The 13862-nt window shown below is 44.8% G+C and overlaps 1 protein-coding gene across 2 annotated transcripts in view; it reads right to left on the bottom strand.

The window, feature by feature from the left end:
• The window catches only part of LOC145353769 (uncharacterized), a 105507-nt gene that overhangs the window by 35185 nt on the left and 56460 nt on the right, over positions 1-13862 (bottom strand). The window contains exon 4 of one of the 2 annotated variants that reach the window (XM_080204545.1): positions 6882-7376. The exons of the other annotated variant lie outside the window; for it this stretch is intronic. Coding sequence (XP_080060671.1) covers positions 7347-7376 — 30 coding nt within the window. The 3' untranslated portion in view covers positions 6882-7346. Of the gene's footprint in view, positions 1-6881; positions 7377-13862 lie in introns of those variants that run through there. 2 annotated transcript variants of the gene reach the window in all.

Below are 13862 nucleotides of genomic sequence, written 5' to 3' on the forward strand. Positions count from 1 at the left end.
TCTGGCCTTAATGTGACTCCAGAGCCACAGCATTGCAGTTGACTCTGAAATAGCCACAAAGCAGTTAGGGATGAACAATAAATACTAATCTTCCCAGGGTTCATATAAATGAATAAACAAAGGTCAGGTAATATGTGTGGAAAGAGAAACAGCTCTAACAATCAGAATCTGATTGTTAAGTATCGAAGGAATGTGTGCAGTCAGGAAGGGTAGAGGAACTGGGCCCTGTCGATTTGAGCAGAGACATTGCTTTGAGTAGCTCTCAGCATGGAAATCACCAGCACCCAATCACAGCCAGAGAGCAGAGTGAGACAGCCATCCAAACAACTGTGATCAGGTAAAGAGGGATTGGAACCACAGCAGGAGTCAGCATTGGGATGGCAAACTGGGATGAGGAATGGTAGATAATCTGCTGGTGTCTGATTGCCGCGGGGGGGGGGGGTGAGGCTGAGGGTGGAGGTGGGGGTGGGGATGGGGGTAGGGGTAAAGCAGATAATCTGGATCTCTTGGGATGTGTGGAGGACTCTGAACCACAGACACGGCCAACACCACCTCCTGGATGTGGGTGGGATTTCATAGAGATTTACAGCATTCTTCTATCCGGTAGTGATCAGACTGATTGTCCGATATCCAGTGCGGAACAAGCAGAAATTTCCACATTGGGAAGACCAGTAGATTGGTCACTGGGCTGAATTTTGCTGGGACTTGATTCCAATGTCAGACTCAATTGTGTTATATATTTAAAAGGGTTGTAGATTGCTTTAAGCACTGCTTTGGGCCAGTGGGCTGATGAATGGCAGATGGAGTTTAATTTAGACAAATGCAAGGTGATGCATTTTGGTAGATTGAACCAGGGCAGGACTTACTCAGTTAATGATAGGGAGTTGAGGAGAGTTACAGAACAAAGAGATCGAGGAGTACACATTCATATCTCCTTGAAAGTGGAGTCACAGGTGGACAGAGTGGTGAAGAAGGCATTCGGCATGCTTGGTTTCATTGGTCAGAATATTGAATACAGGAGTTGGGACGTCTTGTTGAAGTTGTACAAGACATTGGTAAGGCCACACTTGGAATACTGTGTGCAATTCTGGTCACCCTATTATAGAAAGGATATTATTAAACTAGAAAGAATGCAGAAAAGATCTAGTAGGATGCTACTGGGACTTGATGGGTTGAGTTATAAGGAGAGGCTGAATAGACTGGGATATTTTTCTCAGGAGCGTAGGAGGCCATAAAATAATGAGGGTCATAGATCAGCTAGATAAGAACATAAGAACATAAGAAATAGGAGCAGGAGTAGGCCATCTAGACCTTCGAGCCTGCCCCGCCATTCAATAAGATCATGGCTGATCTGTCGTGGCTCAGTTCCACATTCCCACCCTCTCCCCATAACCCTTAATCCCCTCTCTTATCAAAAACCCATCAACCCGTGTCTTAAAAATATTTAGCGAGGTAGCCTCCACCACCACAACGGGCAGAGAATTCCAGAGATTCACCACCCTTTGAGTGAAGAAGTTCCTCCTCAACTCCGTTCTAAACCGCCCCCCCTTTATCTTGAGGCTGTGCCCCCGAGTCCTACTATCCTTTCTGAGCGGGAAGAGTCTCTCCACCTCTATCCTATCCATCCCATTCATCATCTTCATTCTTCTAAACTCTAACAAGTACAAGCCTAATTTATTCAGCCTCTCCTCATAGCTCAACCTCCTCAACTCTGGCATCAGCCTAGTAAACCTCCTCTGCACTCCCTCCAAGGCCAAAATATCCTTGCGTAAGTACGGCGCCCAAAACTGCACACAGTACTCCAGCTGCGGCCTCACCAATGCCCTATACAGCCGCAGCAAGACCTCCCTACTTTTATATTCAATCCCCCTCGCTATGAAGGCCAGCATCCCATTTGCCTTCCTGACCACCTGCTGCACCTGCAAGCTGGGTTTTTGCGACTCATGCACAAGGACCCCAAGGTCCCTCTGCACCGTCGCCTGCTGCAGTTTTTCGCCACGTAGGTAATAATCCTTCCTACCATTATTCCTACCAAAGTGGACCACCTCACACTTGTCAACATTAAATTCCATTTGTCATTTCCTGGCCCATTCGCCCAGCCTATCTAGATCCTTCTGCAGACTCTCCACACCCTCCGCACAATTTGCCGTTCCACCAATCTTGGTGTCATCAGCAAATTTCGACACCCTGCACTCGGTTCCCTCCTCCAGATCATCTATGTAAATGGTAAATAGCTGAGGCCCCAGCACCGACCCCTGGGGCACTCCACTAGTCACCATCCGCCAATCCGAATAGCACCCGTTGACCCCCACTCTCTGCCTCCTATTTGACAACCAATCCTCTATCCACGCTAACACCCTACCCCCAACTCCATGTCCCCTGACCTTCTGCAATAACCTCTTGTGAGGTACCTTGTCAAACGCCTTCTGAAAATCAAGAAAGACCACATCCACCAGCTCTCCTCTATCCACCGCCCTAGACACATCCTCATAGAACTCCAGTAAATTTGTCAGACATGACTTCCCTTTAACGAAACCGTGCTGCGTCTGCTCTATCAAGCAGTTCCCCTCAAGATGCCTCGCTATTTCCTCCTTGATGACAGATTCTAACATTTTACCTACAACAGACGTTAAACTAACCGGCCTATAATTCCCTGCCTTTTGCCTGGCACCCTTCTTAAACAACGGCGTAACATTAGCCGTTTTCCAATCTTCCGGCACTTCCCCGGAATCCAGCGACGTCTGGAAAATAACCACCAAGGCATCCACTATCACCTCCGCCATTTCTTTCAGAACCCTCGGATGCATTCCATCCGGTCCTGGCGACTTGTCCACAATCAGCCCCTCCAGTCTGTCGAGCACCACCTCTCTAGTAACAGTAATGTCATTGAGACCCTCCAGTCCTACCACCTTTCCATCTCTAACACCCGGCAAATTATTCACGTCCTCCTCCGTGAAGACCGAAACAAAAAAGTTATTCAAGACCTCAGCCATATCCCCATCCCCTACCACTAAGTCCCCCCATAGTCATTATCTTTTCCCAAAGGTAGGGGAGTCTAAAACTAGAGGGCACAGGTTTAAGGTGAGAGGGGAAAGATACAAAAGGGTCCAGAGGGGAATTTTTTTACACAGAGGATGGTGAGTGTCTGGAACGAGCTGCCAGAGATATTAGTAGAGGTGGGTACAATTTTATCTTTTAAAAAGCATTTAGACAGTTACATGGGTACGATGGGTATAGAGGGATATGGGCCAAATGCGGGCAATTGGGATTAGCTTAGGGGCCTAAAAAAAGGCAGCATGGACAAGTTGGGCCGAAGGGCCTGTTTCCATGCTGTGAACACCTATGACTCCATAACTGATCTCATGACTTGATGGCAATGTCATTAGTGTGTTTGCAGAGGATGCCGATTTACTTTAAGTTTGTATTCTGTGCAGTGCAGAGAGAGGAGCTCTTCAATAAATCTTTTACAAGTTATTTTGAATCCATATGTGCAAACCACTGCCTTTTCTTTTTGTCTGAAATCCACAACATGGTTAGAATATTACAGAAAGAGAATAAGCAGCAAGATGATGTTTGTTTCATCAAAACATCAGGAAAACATTGTGGATTTTCATATTTGAATATTAGACAGCTGGGGAGAAGCAACAGGATTAAAGATTGAAGTGTCAGTGCGGGAAGACCAAGTCAGAATAAAACTCTCTGTCTGGTTTTAAAAGAGGGAGTTTTCTGATGAGAGACAGTGAGATTACAAACTGTATCTCACATGTTTAAAAATAAGGGTTGCTGTAGAGCTGGGGTGATGTGAAAAGTAAATACATCAGGACAATGGTCTCCAGGGTAAAAAGTGGAGAACTGGGAAGGCAGTAAAAGAAAAATACACTGGGGTAGAATCGTTAGAAATATTGAGTTCATTCAATCCATAGGTCCTTTCAATGAAGAAAATGAATCACGGATTCCAATGCCGAGTGGTTTCAGTACTTTGTACAAGCAAATAGGTTTGGAACATGGGTTTGGACATAGCTCAGCATAACATTGAGGGCCAAAGGGCCTGTACTGTGCTGGACTGTTCTATGTTTCTATGAATAAAATTGCAAATGAACTGCTCATGCCAGCTTTTCTCAGCACAATAGGAAGTAAACCTATAACTTGCTCTAGAACCTGGTTCACCCAGAAAAGCAAACAACACCATACAATGATTCGATAAAGATCTTTGAAGAGCATTACTCTCCAAAGCCACTAATCATCATGGAACAATTCCAGTTTCACCAAAGGAATCAAGCGGAGGGTGAAAGCATTGCTTAAAAAGGTTGGCACAACATTGTGAGTTTGGTGAGATTTTCAAAAGGCGTTTGATAAGGTACCTCATAAAAGGTTGCTACAGAAGGTTAGGGTGCATGGAGTTGGGGGTAAGGTGTTAGCGTGGATAGAGGATTGGCTGTCTAATAGGAAGCAGAGAGTTGGAATCAATGGGTGCTATTCTGATTGGCGGTTGGTGACTAGTGGAGTGCTGCAGGGATCGGTGCTGGGGCCTCAACTGTTTACCATTTATATAGATGATCTGGAGGAGGGGGCTGAGTGTAGGGTGATGAAATTTGCTGATGACACGAAGATGAGTGGAAAAGCAAATTGCGTGGAGGGTGTGGAAAGTCTGCAGAGGGATCTGGATAGGCTGAGCGAGTGGGCGAGGACCTGGCAGATGGAGTATAATGTTAGCAAGTGTTAGGTTATCCACTTTGGCAGGAATAACAGTAGGAGGGATTACTATTTAAAGGGTGAAAAGCTGCAGCATGCTACGGTGCAGAGGGACCTGGGGGTCCTCGTGCACGAGTCGCAAAAACCCAGTCTGCAGGTGCAGCAGGTAGTCAGGAAGGCGAATGGGATGCTGGCCTTTATAGTGAGGGGGATAGAATATAAAAGCAGGGAGGTCTTGCTGCAACTGTACAGGGCACTGGTGAGGCCGCAGCTGGAGTACTGTGTGCAGTTTTGGTCGCCGCACTTGCACAAGGACATATTGGCCTTGGAGGGAGTGCAGAGGAGGTTTACTAGGCTGATACCGGAGATGAGGGGGTTAGACTATGAAGAAGACTAAATAGACTGGGTCTGTACTCGTTGGAGTTTAGAAGGATGAGGAGGGATCTTATAGAGACGTATAAGATAATGAAGGGGATGGATAGGGTAGAGGTAGAGAGATTCTTCCTGCTTAGAAAGGACAGCAGGACTAGAGGGCACAGCCTCAAGATAAGGTGGGGGGGCAGTTTAGATCAGAGTTGAGGAGGAACTTCTTCACTCAAAGGGTGGTGAATCTCTGGAATTCTCTGCCCATTGGAGTGGTGGAGGCTACCTCGCTAAATATATTTAAGTCACGGGTAGATAGGTTTTTGATGGACAAGGGAATTAAGGGTTATGGAGAGAAAGCGGGAAAGTAGAACTGAGACATGACAGATCAGCCATGATCTTATTGAATGGAGGGGCAGGCTCGAAGGGCTAGATGGCCTCCTCCTGCTCCTATTTCTTATGTTCTTATGTGAGTCATTAGAACATATTCCTTGTGATAATCTAGTTTGTGGTTTCCAAAGTGAGGCTATCCAAAGAAGATGGTGTGCTAAACGTACTTTAACTTTAAAGACAGCATAGAAATCTGTGTCAATGGAACTGGCTCCTAAAGAGGCTTTATAATTTGGTGCAGGAATGAAGATCCAACTCTGCAGCAAGGGTAATGAATGCAAGAATTGGGGCAAAATAGATCCCATTGCAAAACCTTGTTGGGCTAGATTATCTTCCCCTGAGAAGAATATTCAGAAGAAGAATCTGGGTACTGTGAAGAAGAGAATGTCCAGAAACATGACAATGAGCTTCAACTGTCTCATCCATACTGGGATGGATCACATAGATCTGGAAGATTTTGAAGATATGTGAACAACCTATTAGGATGGAGGTTGAGACTGGGTGGCTGGATCTTTGATTCCTGAGACTACATGCCAACAAAAGCTGAAGCATCTTCCTTTAAAACCAGCTGGTGTGATTTTATGGACAAACACGGAAGAGATGATGGCATTGAAAGGTTACATCATGATCAATGTAGAGTTGATTGGACAGAGCAGAGTTGTCTCTCTGTGTGGCCCATGGTAATTTTCCAATTCTATTTGGGAGATTAAACTTGGAGAGGATAGAGCTTAACTGGAGTGCTGTCAACAGATGATAGATGCCAAAACCGACCTACAGCACCTTCTGGATAAATACAAGAGTGTGTTTAAAGTTAACATTTATTTTATTAGTTCACAAGTAGGCTTACATTGACACTGCAATGAAGTTACTGTGAAAATCCCCATGTTGCTACACTCCAGCACCTGTTCAGGTACACTGAGGAAGAATTTAACATGACCAATTCACTTAACCTGCAAACCTCCAAAGTGTGGGAGGAAACCGGAGCACCTGGAGGAAACTCACGCAGACACAGAGAGAAAGTGCAAACTCCACATAGTGAGCCAAGCTGGGAATCAAACCTGGGTCCCTGGCACTGTGAGGCAGTAGCGCTAACCACTGTGCCACTACATGTTTGAAAAGGCACTGGCTCAATGAAGGGAGCAAAAGTGAAACACAAGATAAAACTGAATAGTCAACCTGGAAGTCTCAGCAAGAGGGGTGCCACATGCAACTTGTCCCAAGGTCGAATAAGAAATGGTATGACTTTTTGATACTGGTGTGTTAGAACCAGTTACAATGAGTGAGTAGGTTACACCCATCGCACCTGTCATGAAACCAGATGACTGAGTTCATACTTTGTGGTGGTTTTAAAACAGCTATAATTCCAATGTTCTGTGCAGATTAATATCCTCATCCTTTAATCGAAGATTTGTTTGCTGGGTTATCAGGTGGGCAGAAATTCAGCAAGATTGACCTTTTACAAAGATATTTACAGATGAATGTAACCATTGAATCTTAACCATTGTTTACCATCATTACTCATAAAGGTCTTTTTGTTATAGAAGATTGCCTTTTGGAATAATATCTGTATAGCCCTATTCCAAAGTTGGCTGGATCAGGTTTTAAGTGGTCTCTCTGGTCTACAATGTTAACAGGATGATATTCTAATTACAGTGCGAAGGACAACTTGAGGAATTTAGAACCAACATTGGAATGTCTTCATGCACATAGGATGGGATTTCTCCAGCCATGCGTGGCCCAAGACTGGAAAATCATGCCCAAGGTCATCGTACTTTTGCATAGTCCGTGTCCCACCTGCTACAGTTCCTATGGGGGGCAGGGTGGGGAAATTCCACCCATGGTCTTTGTATCAAGAAAAAAGTCTTACTTTTTCCAGAAGTCAGTTCAGTATTTGGGTCACATTATTGATAGTAAAGGCCTTCATGAAGCACCTAAAGAGATGGACATATTTTAGCATCTAAAGTCACAACAAATATGAAACAATTGAAGGCCTTTCTATAATTAGTACATCATTATGGTAAATTTGTTCCAAACTTAGCTGCAATATTGAAGCAATTGCACAATTTACGTTGTGTGAATCAGTCATAGGGCTGGAAACAGAATGTGTAAAAGTTTACAACGATGTCAAAGTATTGGTTTATTTTAATTCAAAGCTACCACTATTGTTTGTTGCGATGTTCGCCTCTACCACCACCGATGGCAGCCGATTCCACTCACTCACCACCCTCTGAGTGAAAAACTTACTCCTGACATCTCCTCTGTACCTACTCCCCAGCACCTTAAACCTGTGTCCTCTCGTAACGACCATTTCAGCCCTGGGAAATAGCCTCTGAGAATCCACCCTATCTATACCTCTCAACATTTTATAAACCTCTATCAGGTCGCCTCTCAACCTTCGTCTCTCCAGGGAGAAGAGTCCCAGCTCCCTCAACCTATCTTCATAAGGCATGCCTCCCAATCCAGGCAACATCCTTGTAAATCTCCTCTGCACCCTCTCAATAGCTTCCACATCCTTCTTGTAATGAGGTGACCAGAACTGTGCACAGTACTCCAAGTGGGGTCTGACAAGGGTCTTAAAAAGTTACAGCATTATCTCCCTCAGTCCCATTTTCCCCAAAATACCGAAATTCCTTGATGTCATTCATATCCAAAAATCCAGTAATTCCATCTTGGTGACTCTCTTACTTTGATGGTCTCTATTTATGTTCTTTGTTATAAAGCGGAGATTGATCCCCCCTCCCCCACGATCTGAGAATTAACAGCAAAAGATCCAAAGAGGAGTACCTCACCCTATAACCTGTAAAAGATGTCTGTGAAGTGGTGTGACCTGCATTTCAGCAATGTCCAGTGGTTAAATAAAAACAAATCCCTGACACTCATTCTAAAATCAATACATAACCATTTATTTATCTAACTACATTGAGCAAATTAACGAAACTATTAACAAACCAAATAAATCCATTCTAATTATTAACTATTACCAAATAAAACACGATTCTCATGGAATGCTGTTCAAATAAATACAATTCCCACTCATTAACAAAACTAGAATTCCATTCACTGTCTAAATTACAACCAAGTTTTGCATCCTCCAGAATATTCTGGGCTTTCTCTCTTCATTCTTCTGTCTGGAACTTCTTCCTTCTTTGGTACCTTTGCTATCTAGATGGTGCTTTGAGCTAAAATTCTGTGAGCTGTGGCCAGTGGCAGTTGCTCTCTCCTTTTTGTCCCACTGCCCTCTTCTTTTATACCTGTGATGACATATCAATATTTTCCACAGTACGACTGGCCCTAGGTTGTCAAAAACCATCAGATGTAAATTTAATAGGTTCTTGGTATCTAAGTGCCTATCTACTTCAAGAAGACAACTAATGATGGTTGTCTTGTACCTAAAAAAACCCAAGCAACATGCCTTAATAACCATTGGCCAGTGTCTCTGACATCATTTATTATGAAGTGCTTCAAAAGGTTAATCATGGCATGAATCTATTCCAGCCTCTCAGAAAACCTGGATTCACTACAGTTTGCCTACTGCCACAACAGGTCATAGCAGAAGCCATTTCCCTGGCCCTGCACTCAACACTGGAATACCTAGACAATAAGGACATCTATGTCAGACTCCTATTTATTGACTACAACTCAGCCTTCAACACCATTATTCCAGGAAACTTATCTCTAAACTCTGTGGTCTGGGCCTCAGCTCCTCCCTCTGGACTGGATCCTGAACTTCCTAATCCACAGACTACAATCAGTAAGGACAGGCAACAACACCTCCTCCACGATCATCCTTAACACTGGTGGCCCACAAGCCTATGTTCTCAGCCCCCTACTATACTCCTTATACACCGATGACCTGTGGCCAAATTCCCCTCCAATCTGATTTTCAAGTTTGCTGACGACACCACTGCAGTGGGTCGGATCTCAAACAATGATGAAAGAATACAGGAAAGAGATAGAGAATCTGGTGAACTGGTGAGGCAACAATAATCTCTCCCTCAATGTCAATAAAATGGAGGAGATTGTCATTGACTTCAGGAAGTGTAAAAGAGAACATGTCCCTGTCTATATTAATGGGGACGAAGTAGAGAGGGTCGAAAGCTTCAAACTTTTAGGTGTCCAGATCACCAACAACCTGTTCTGGTCACCCCACGCCGACACTATAGTTAAGAAAGCCCACCAACACCTCTACTTCTTCAGAAAACTAAGGAAATTTGGCATGTGAGCCAAGACTGTCACTAACTTTTACAGATACCCCATAGAAAGCATTCTTTCTGGTTGTATCACAGTTTGGTATGGGCTCCTGTTCTGCCCAAGACCGCAAGGAACTATAAAAGGTCGTGAATGTAGCCCAATCCAGTACTCAAGCCAGCCTCCCATCCATTGATTCTGTCTGCACTTTCTACTGCCTCGGCAAAGCAGCCAGCATAATTAAGGACCCCACGTGCCCCGGACATTCTCTCTTCCACTTTCTTCCTTTGGGAAAGAGATACAAAAGTCTGAGGTCACGTACCAACCGACTCAAGAATAGACACTTCCCTACTGCTGTCAGACTTTTGAATGGATTTACCTTGCATTAAGTTGATCTTTCTCTACACCCTCGCTGTGACTGTAACACTACATTCTGCACTTTCTTGTTTCCTACTCAATGAACAGTATGTGTTGTCTGTATAGCGTGCAAGAAACAATATTTTCACTGTATGTTAATACATATGACAATAATAAATCCAATCAAATGAAACTGATTAGCTGATTTCAAAATTCTGTTATGTGGTTAAAATCCGCTGCTTGGCCTTTTGATACAAATATTTCAGTCTGGGTTTTCTGTGCATTGTATTTTAACTCGCTAATCACAGAAAAAGCATCACCTTTTAAAGCGACCACGCAATGCATTCCCTGCAGCATTTTATAAACACCAATCCACAATCACTCTGTCCAACTTGGCATCATCCTCCTACATTCTCTCTGTATCCACTAGATCAAAACATTTCTGAATTTATAAACCTCTGTTAGGTCACAATTCAAACTTTATTCCAAGGGAACATAAGAACATAAGAAATAGGAGCAGGAGTAGGCCATCTAGCCCTTCGAGCCTGCCCCGCCATTCATTAAGATCATGGCTGATCTGTCGTGGCTCAGTTCCACTTTCCCGCCCTCTCCCCATAACCCTTAATCCCCTCGCTTATCAAAAACCCATCAACCCGTGTCTTAAAAATATTTAGCGAGGCAGCCTCCACCACCACAACGGGCAGAGAATTCCAGAGATTCACCACCCTTTGAGTGAAGAAGTTCTTCCTCAACTCCGTTCTAAACCGCCCCCAACCTGACAAGCCTTTCCTAATAATAATTACAATAATATTAATGTTTACATAGAGATCCACTTATTTCTGCCAGAACCTTTGTAAACTTTCTCTGCACCATCTCCAATGTCTCTATATCCGCAGCACTCTGATTGTGGGCTAAGATTCACTACAGGTCTAGCAAAACTTACCCATTTTTCAATTCTGGCCCAATAGAAACAGAGCCTTATGATCATTTTGCTTTTTTATAACCTTGTTAACCAGTGGCATAACTTTTGGTCTGTTTAGATTCTAAGATCTTTTTGAGATGAAAGCAGAAGACAAGAAAATAAAGCCAAAACTGATCCTGTTGGATCTGACGTGATACCGTGTGACCTGATGTATCCCAATCTGATCTGTTAAGATAGTGTTGTATGATGTGATCCAGTGGAATCCTGTATGTCACAGTGTGATTTAATATGATCCAGTTGGATCTGGTGTGATATGATCTGATTCTATAAGACCTTGTTATCCAGTGTGATCCCTTGTGACCCAATGTGGCCCAGTATGACCTAGTATGATCTGGTGTGATCTGGAATGATCCTTTGTGACCTGGTGTGCTTCCGTTTGACCCCAGGTGACCCGGTGGGATCCTTTTGTCAGCCTGTGTGATCCAATATGTCCCAGAATGAGTCTGTGTGAAATTATTTCTGCCGTTATATTGGTTTTCACTGTTTGTTGTGAACAGATTAATATTTCCTGATTGTGCTCCAAACTGTGAAATCTTTCTGACGTTATATCACAAGCCTGGATCTCTAAGAACAAAGAACAAAAACAGCCCGGGAAACAGGCCCTTCGGCCCAATGAGCCCATGCCGCCATTTTAACATTACCAGTCCCCCCTCCACCCATGACCCTTATCTATGCTTATGGCATTCCACATTGAGGGAAACTAATTTAGGGACAATTTCTAGGCTGTGTTTATTTTTAAAATACCTGCACTAAATACAAAACTATTCAGCACTGAACGGAACGGGGTTTACACATTGCTGGGTTTACACTGCAGCAAATCATCGCACAGTGTGTGAATTCACTCACTCACACACTCACACCCTCACTCACACTCACTCACACTCACTCACTCACACCCTCACTCACACTCACTCACACTCACTCACTCACACCCTCACTCACACTCACTCACTCTCACACCCTCACTCACACTCACTCACACTCACTCACTCACACACTCACTCACTCACACACTCACACCCTCTCACTCACACTCACTCACACACACACTCACTCACACACACCCTCACTCACACTCACACACACTCACTCACTCACTCACACACACTCACTCACTCACACACACACACTCACACCCTCACTCACACACACTCACTCACACACACACCCTCGCTCACACTCACTCACACACACTCACTCACTCACTCACACACTCACACCCTCACTCACACACACTAACTCACTCACATACTCACACCCTCTCACACTCAGTCACTCACACTCACTCACTCACATACTCACACCCTCACTCACACTCACTCACTCACATACACCCTCACACACACACTCACTCACACACTCACTCACACACTCACACCCTCACTCACACCCTCACACACACTCACTCACACACTCACACCCTCACTCACACTCACACACACACTCACACACTCACTCACACACACACACTCACTCACTCACACACTCGCACTCACTCGCACACACACTTACACCCTCACTCACACACTCACTCACTCACACCCTCGCTCAGACTCACTCACACACACTCACTCACATGCTCACACCCTCTCACACTCACTCACACACACTCACTCACACTCACTCACACACTCACTCACTCACACCCTCACTCACACACACACACACTCACACCCTCACTCACACACACTAACTCACTCACATACTCACACCCTCACTCACACTCACTCACTCACATACACCCTCACTCACTCACACACACACTCACTCACACACTCACACCCTCACACTCACACACACACACTCACTCACATACTCACACCCTCTCACACTCACTCACACACTCACTCACACACCCTCACTCACACTCTCACACACACTCACTCACACACTCACTCACACACTCACTCACACTCACTCACACACACACTCACTCACACACTCACACTCTCACACACACACACTCACATACTCACACCCTCTCACACTCACTCACACACACTCACTCACTCACACACACCCTCACTCACACTCTCACACACACTCACTCACTCATACACAGTCACTCACACTCACACACACTCACACCCTCACACACTCGCTCACACACACTCACTCACACACACACCCTCACTCACACATACACCCTCACACACTCACTCACACATTCACACTCACACTCACTCACACACTCATACTCACTCACACACTCACACCCTCACTCACACTCACTCACACACACACTCACTCACACTCTCACACACTCACTCACTCACACCCACACTCACACTCACTCGCACACTCACACACACACATACACTCACACACACATACACTCACACACACACTCACACACTCACTCACACTCACACACTCACTCACTCACACTCACGCACTCACTCACGCACTCATTCACGCACTCACTCACTCACACGCACACACTCACTCATACACTCACTCACTCTCACACACACTCACCCACCCACTCACACTTACTCGTACACTCACTCACACACCCACTCACTCACTCACACATCCACTCACTCACTCATTCACTCACACTCACTCACTCTCACTCACACCCACACTCATACACTCACTCACACTCACTCACTCACACACACCCACACTCACTCACTCACGCACTCGCTCACGCACTCACTCACAAACTCACTCACTCTCACTCATTCACACACTCAATCTTTCTCAGGTTTGCTGGAATCACATTAACTCAATCATCTAGAGTAGACATGACAGAGATGCCCCTTCGATCTCCCTTCTACTCTTTAAATTCCCTTTACTTTTCATTCCTCCTCTTCTGAAGAGTTTGATGTGTCTCGAGAACCAGCAGTCTGTACAGCATTGGGTTACAGCTGGCAGATCAGAACCC

Source organism: Carcharhinus amblyrhynchos, chromosome 16, assembly GCF_965287045.1.
Source record: "Carcharhinus amblyrhynchos chromosome 16, sCarAmb.v2.hapA, whole genome shotgun sequence".
NCBI lineage: Eukaryota > Metazoa > Chordata > Chondrichthyes > Carcharhiniformes > Carcharhinidae > Carcharhinus > Carcharhinus amblyrhynchos.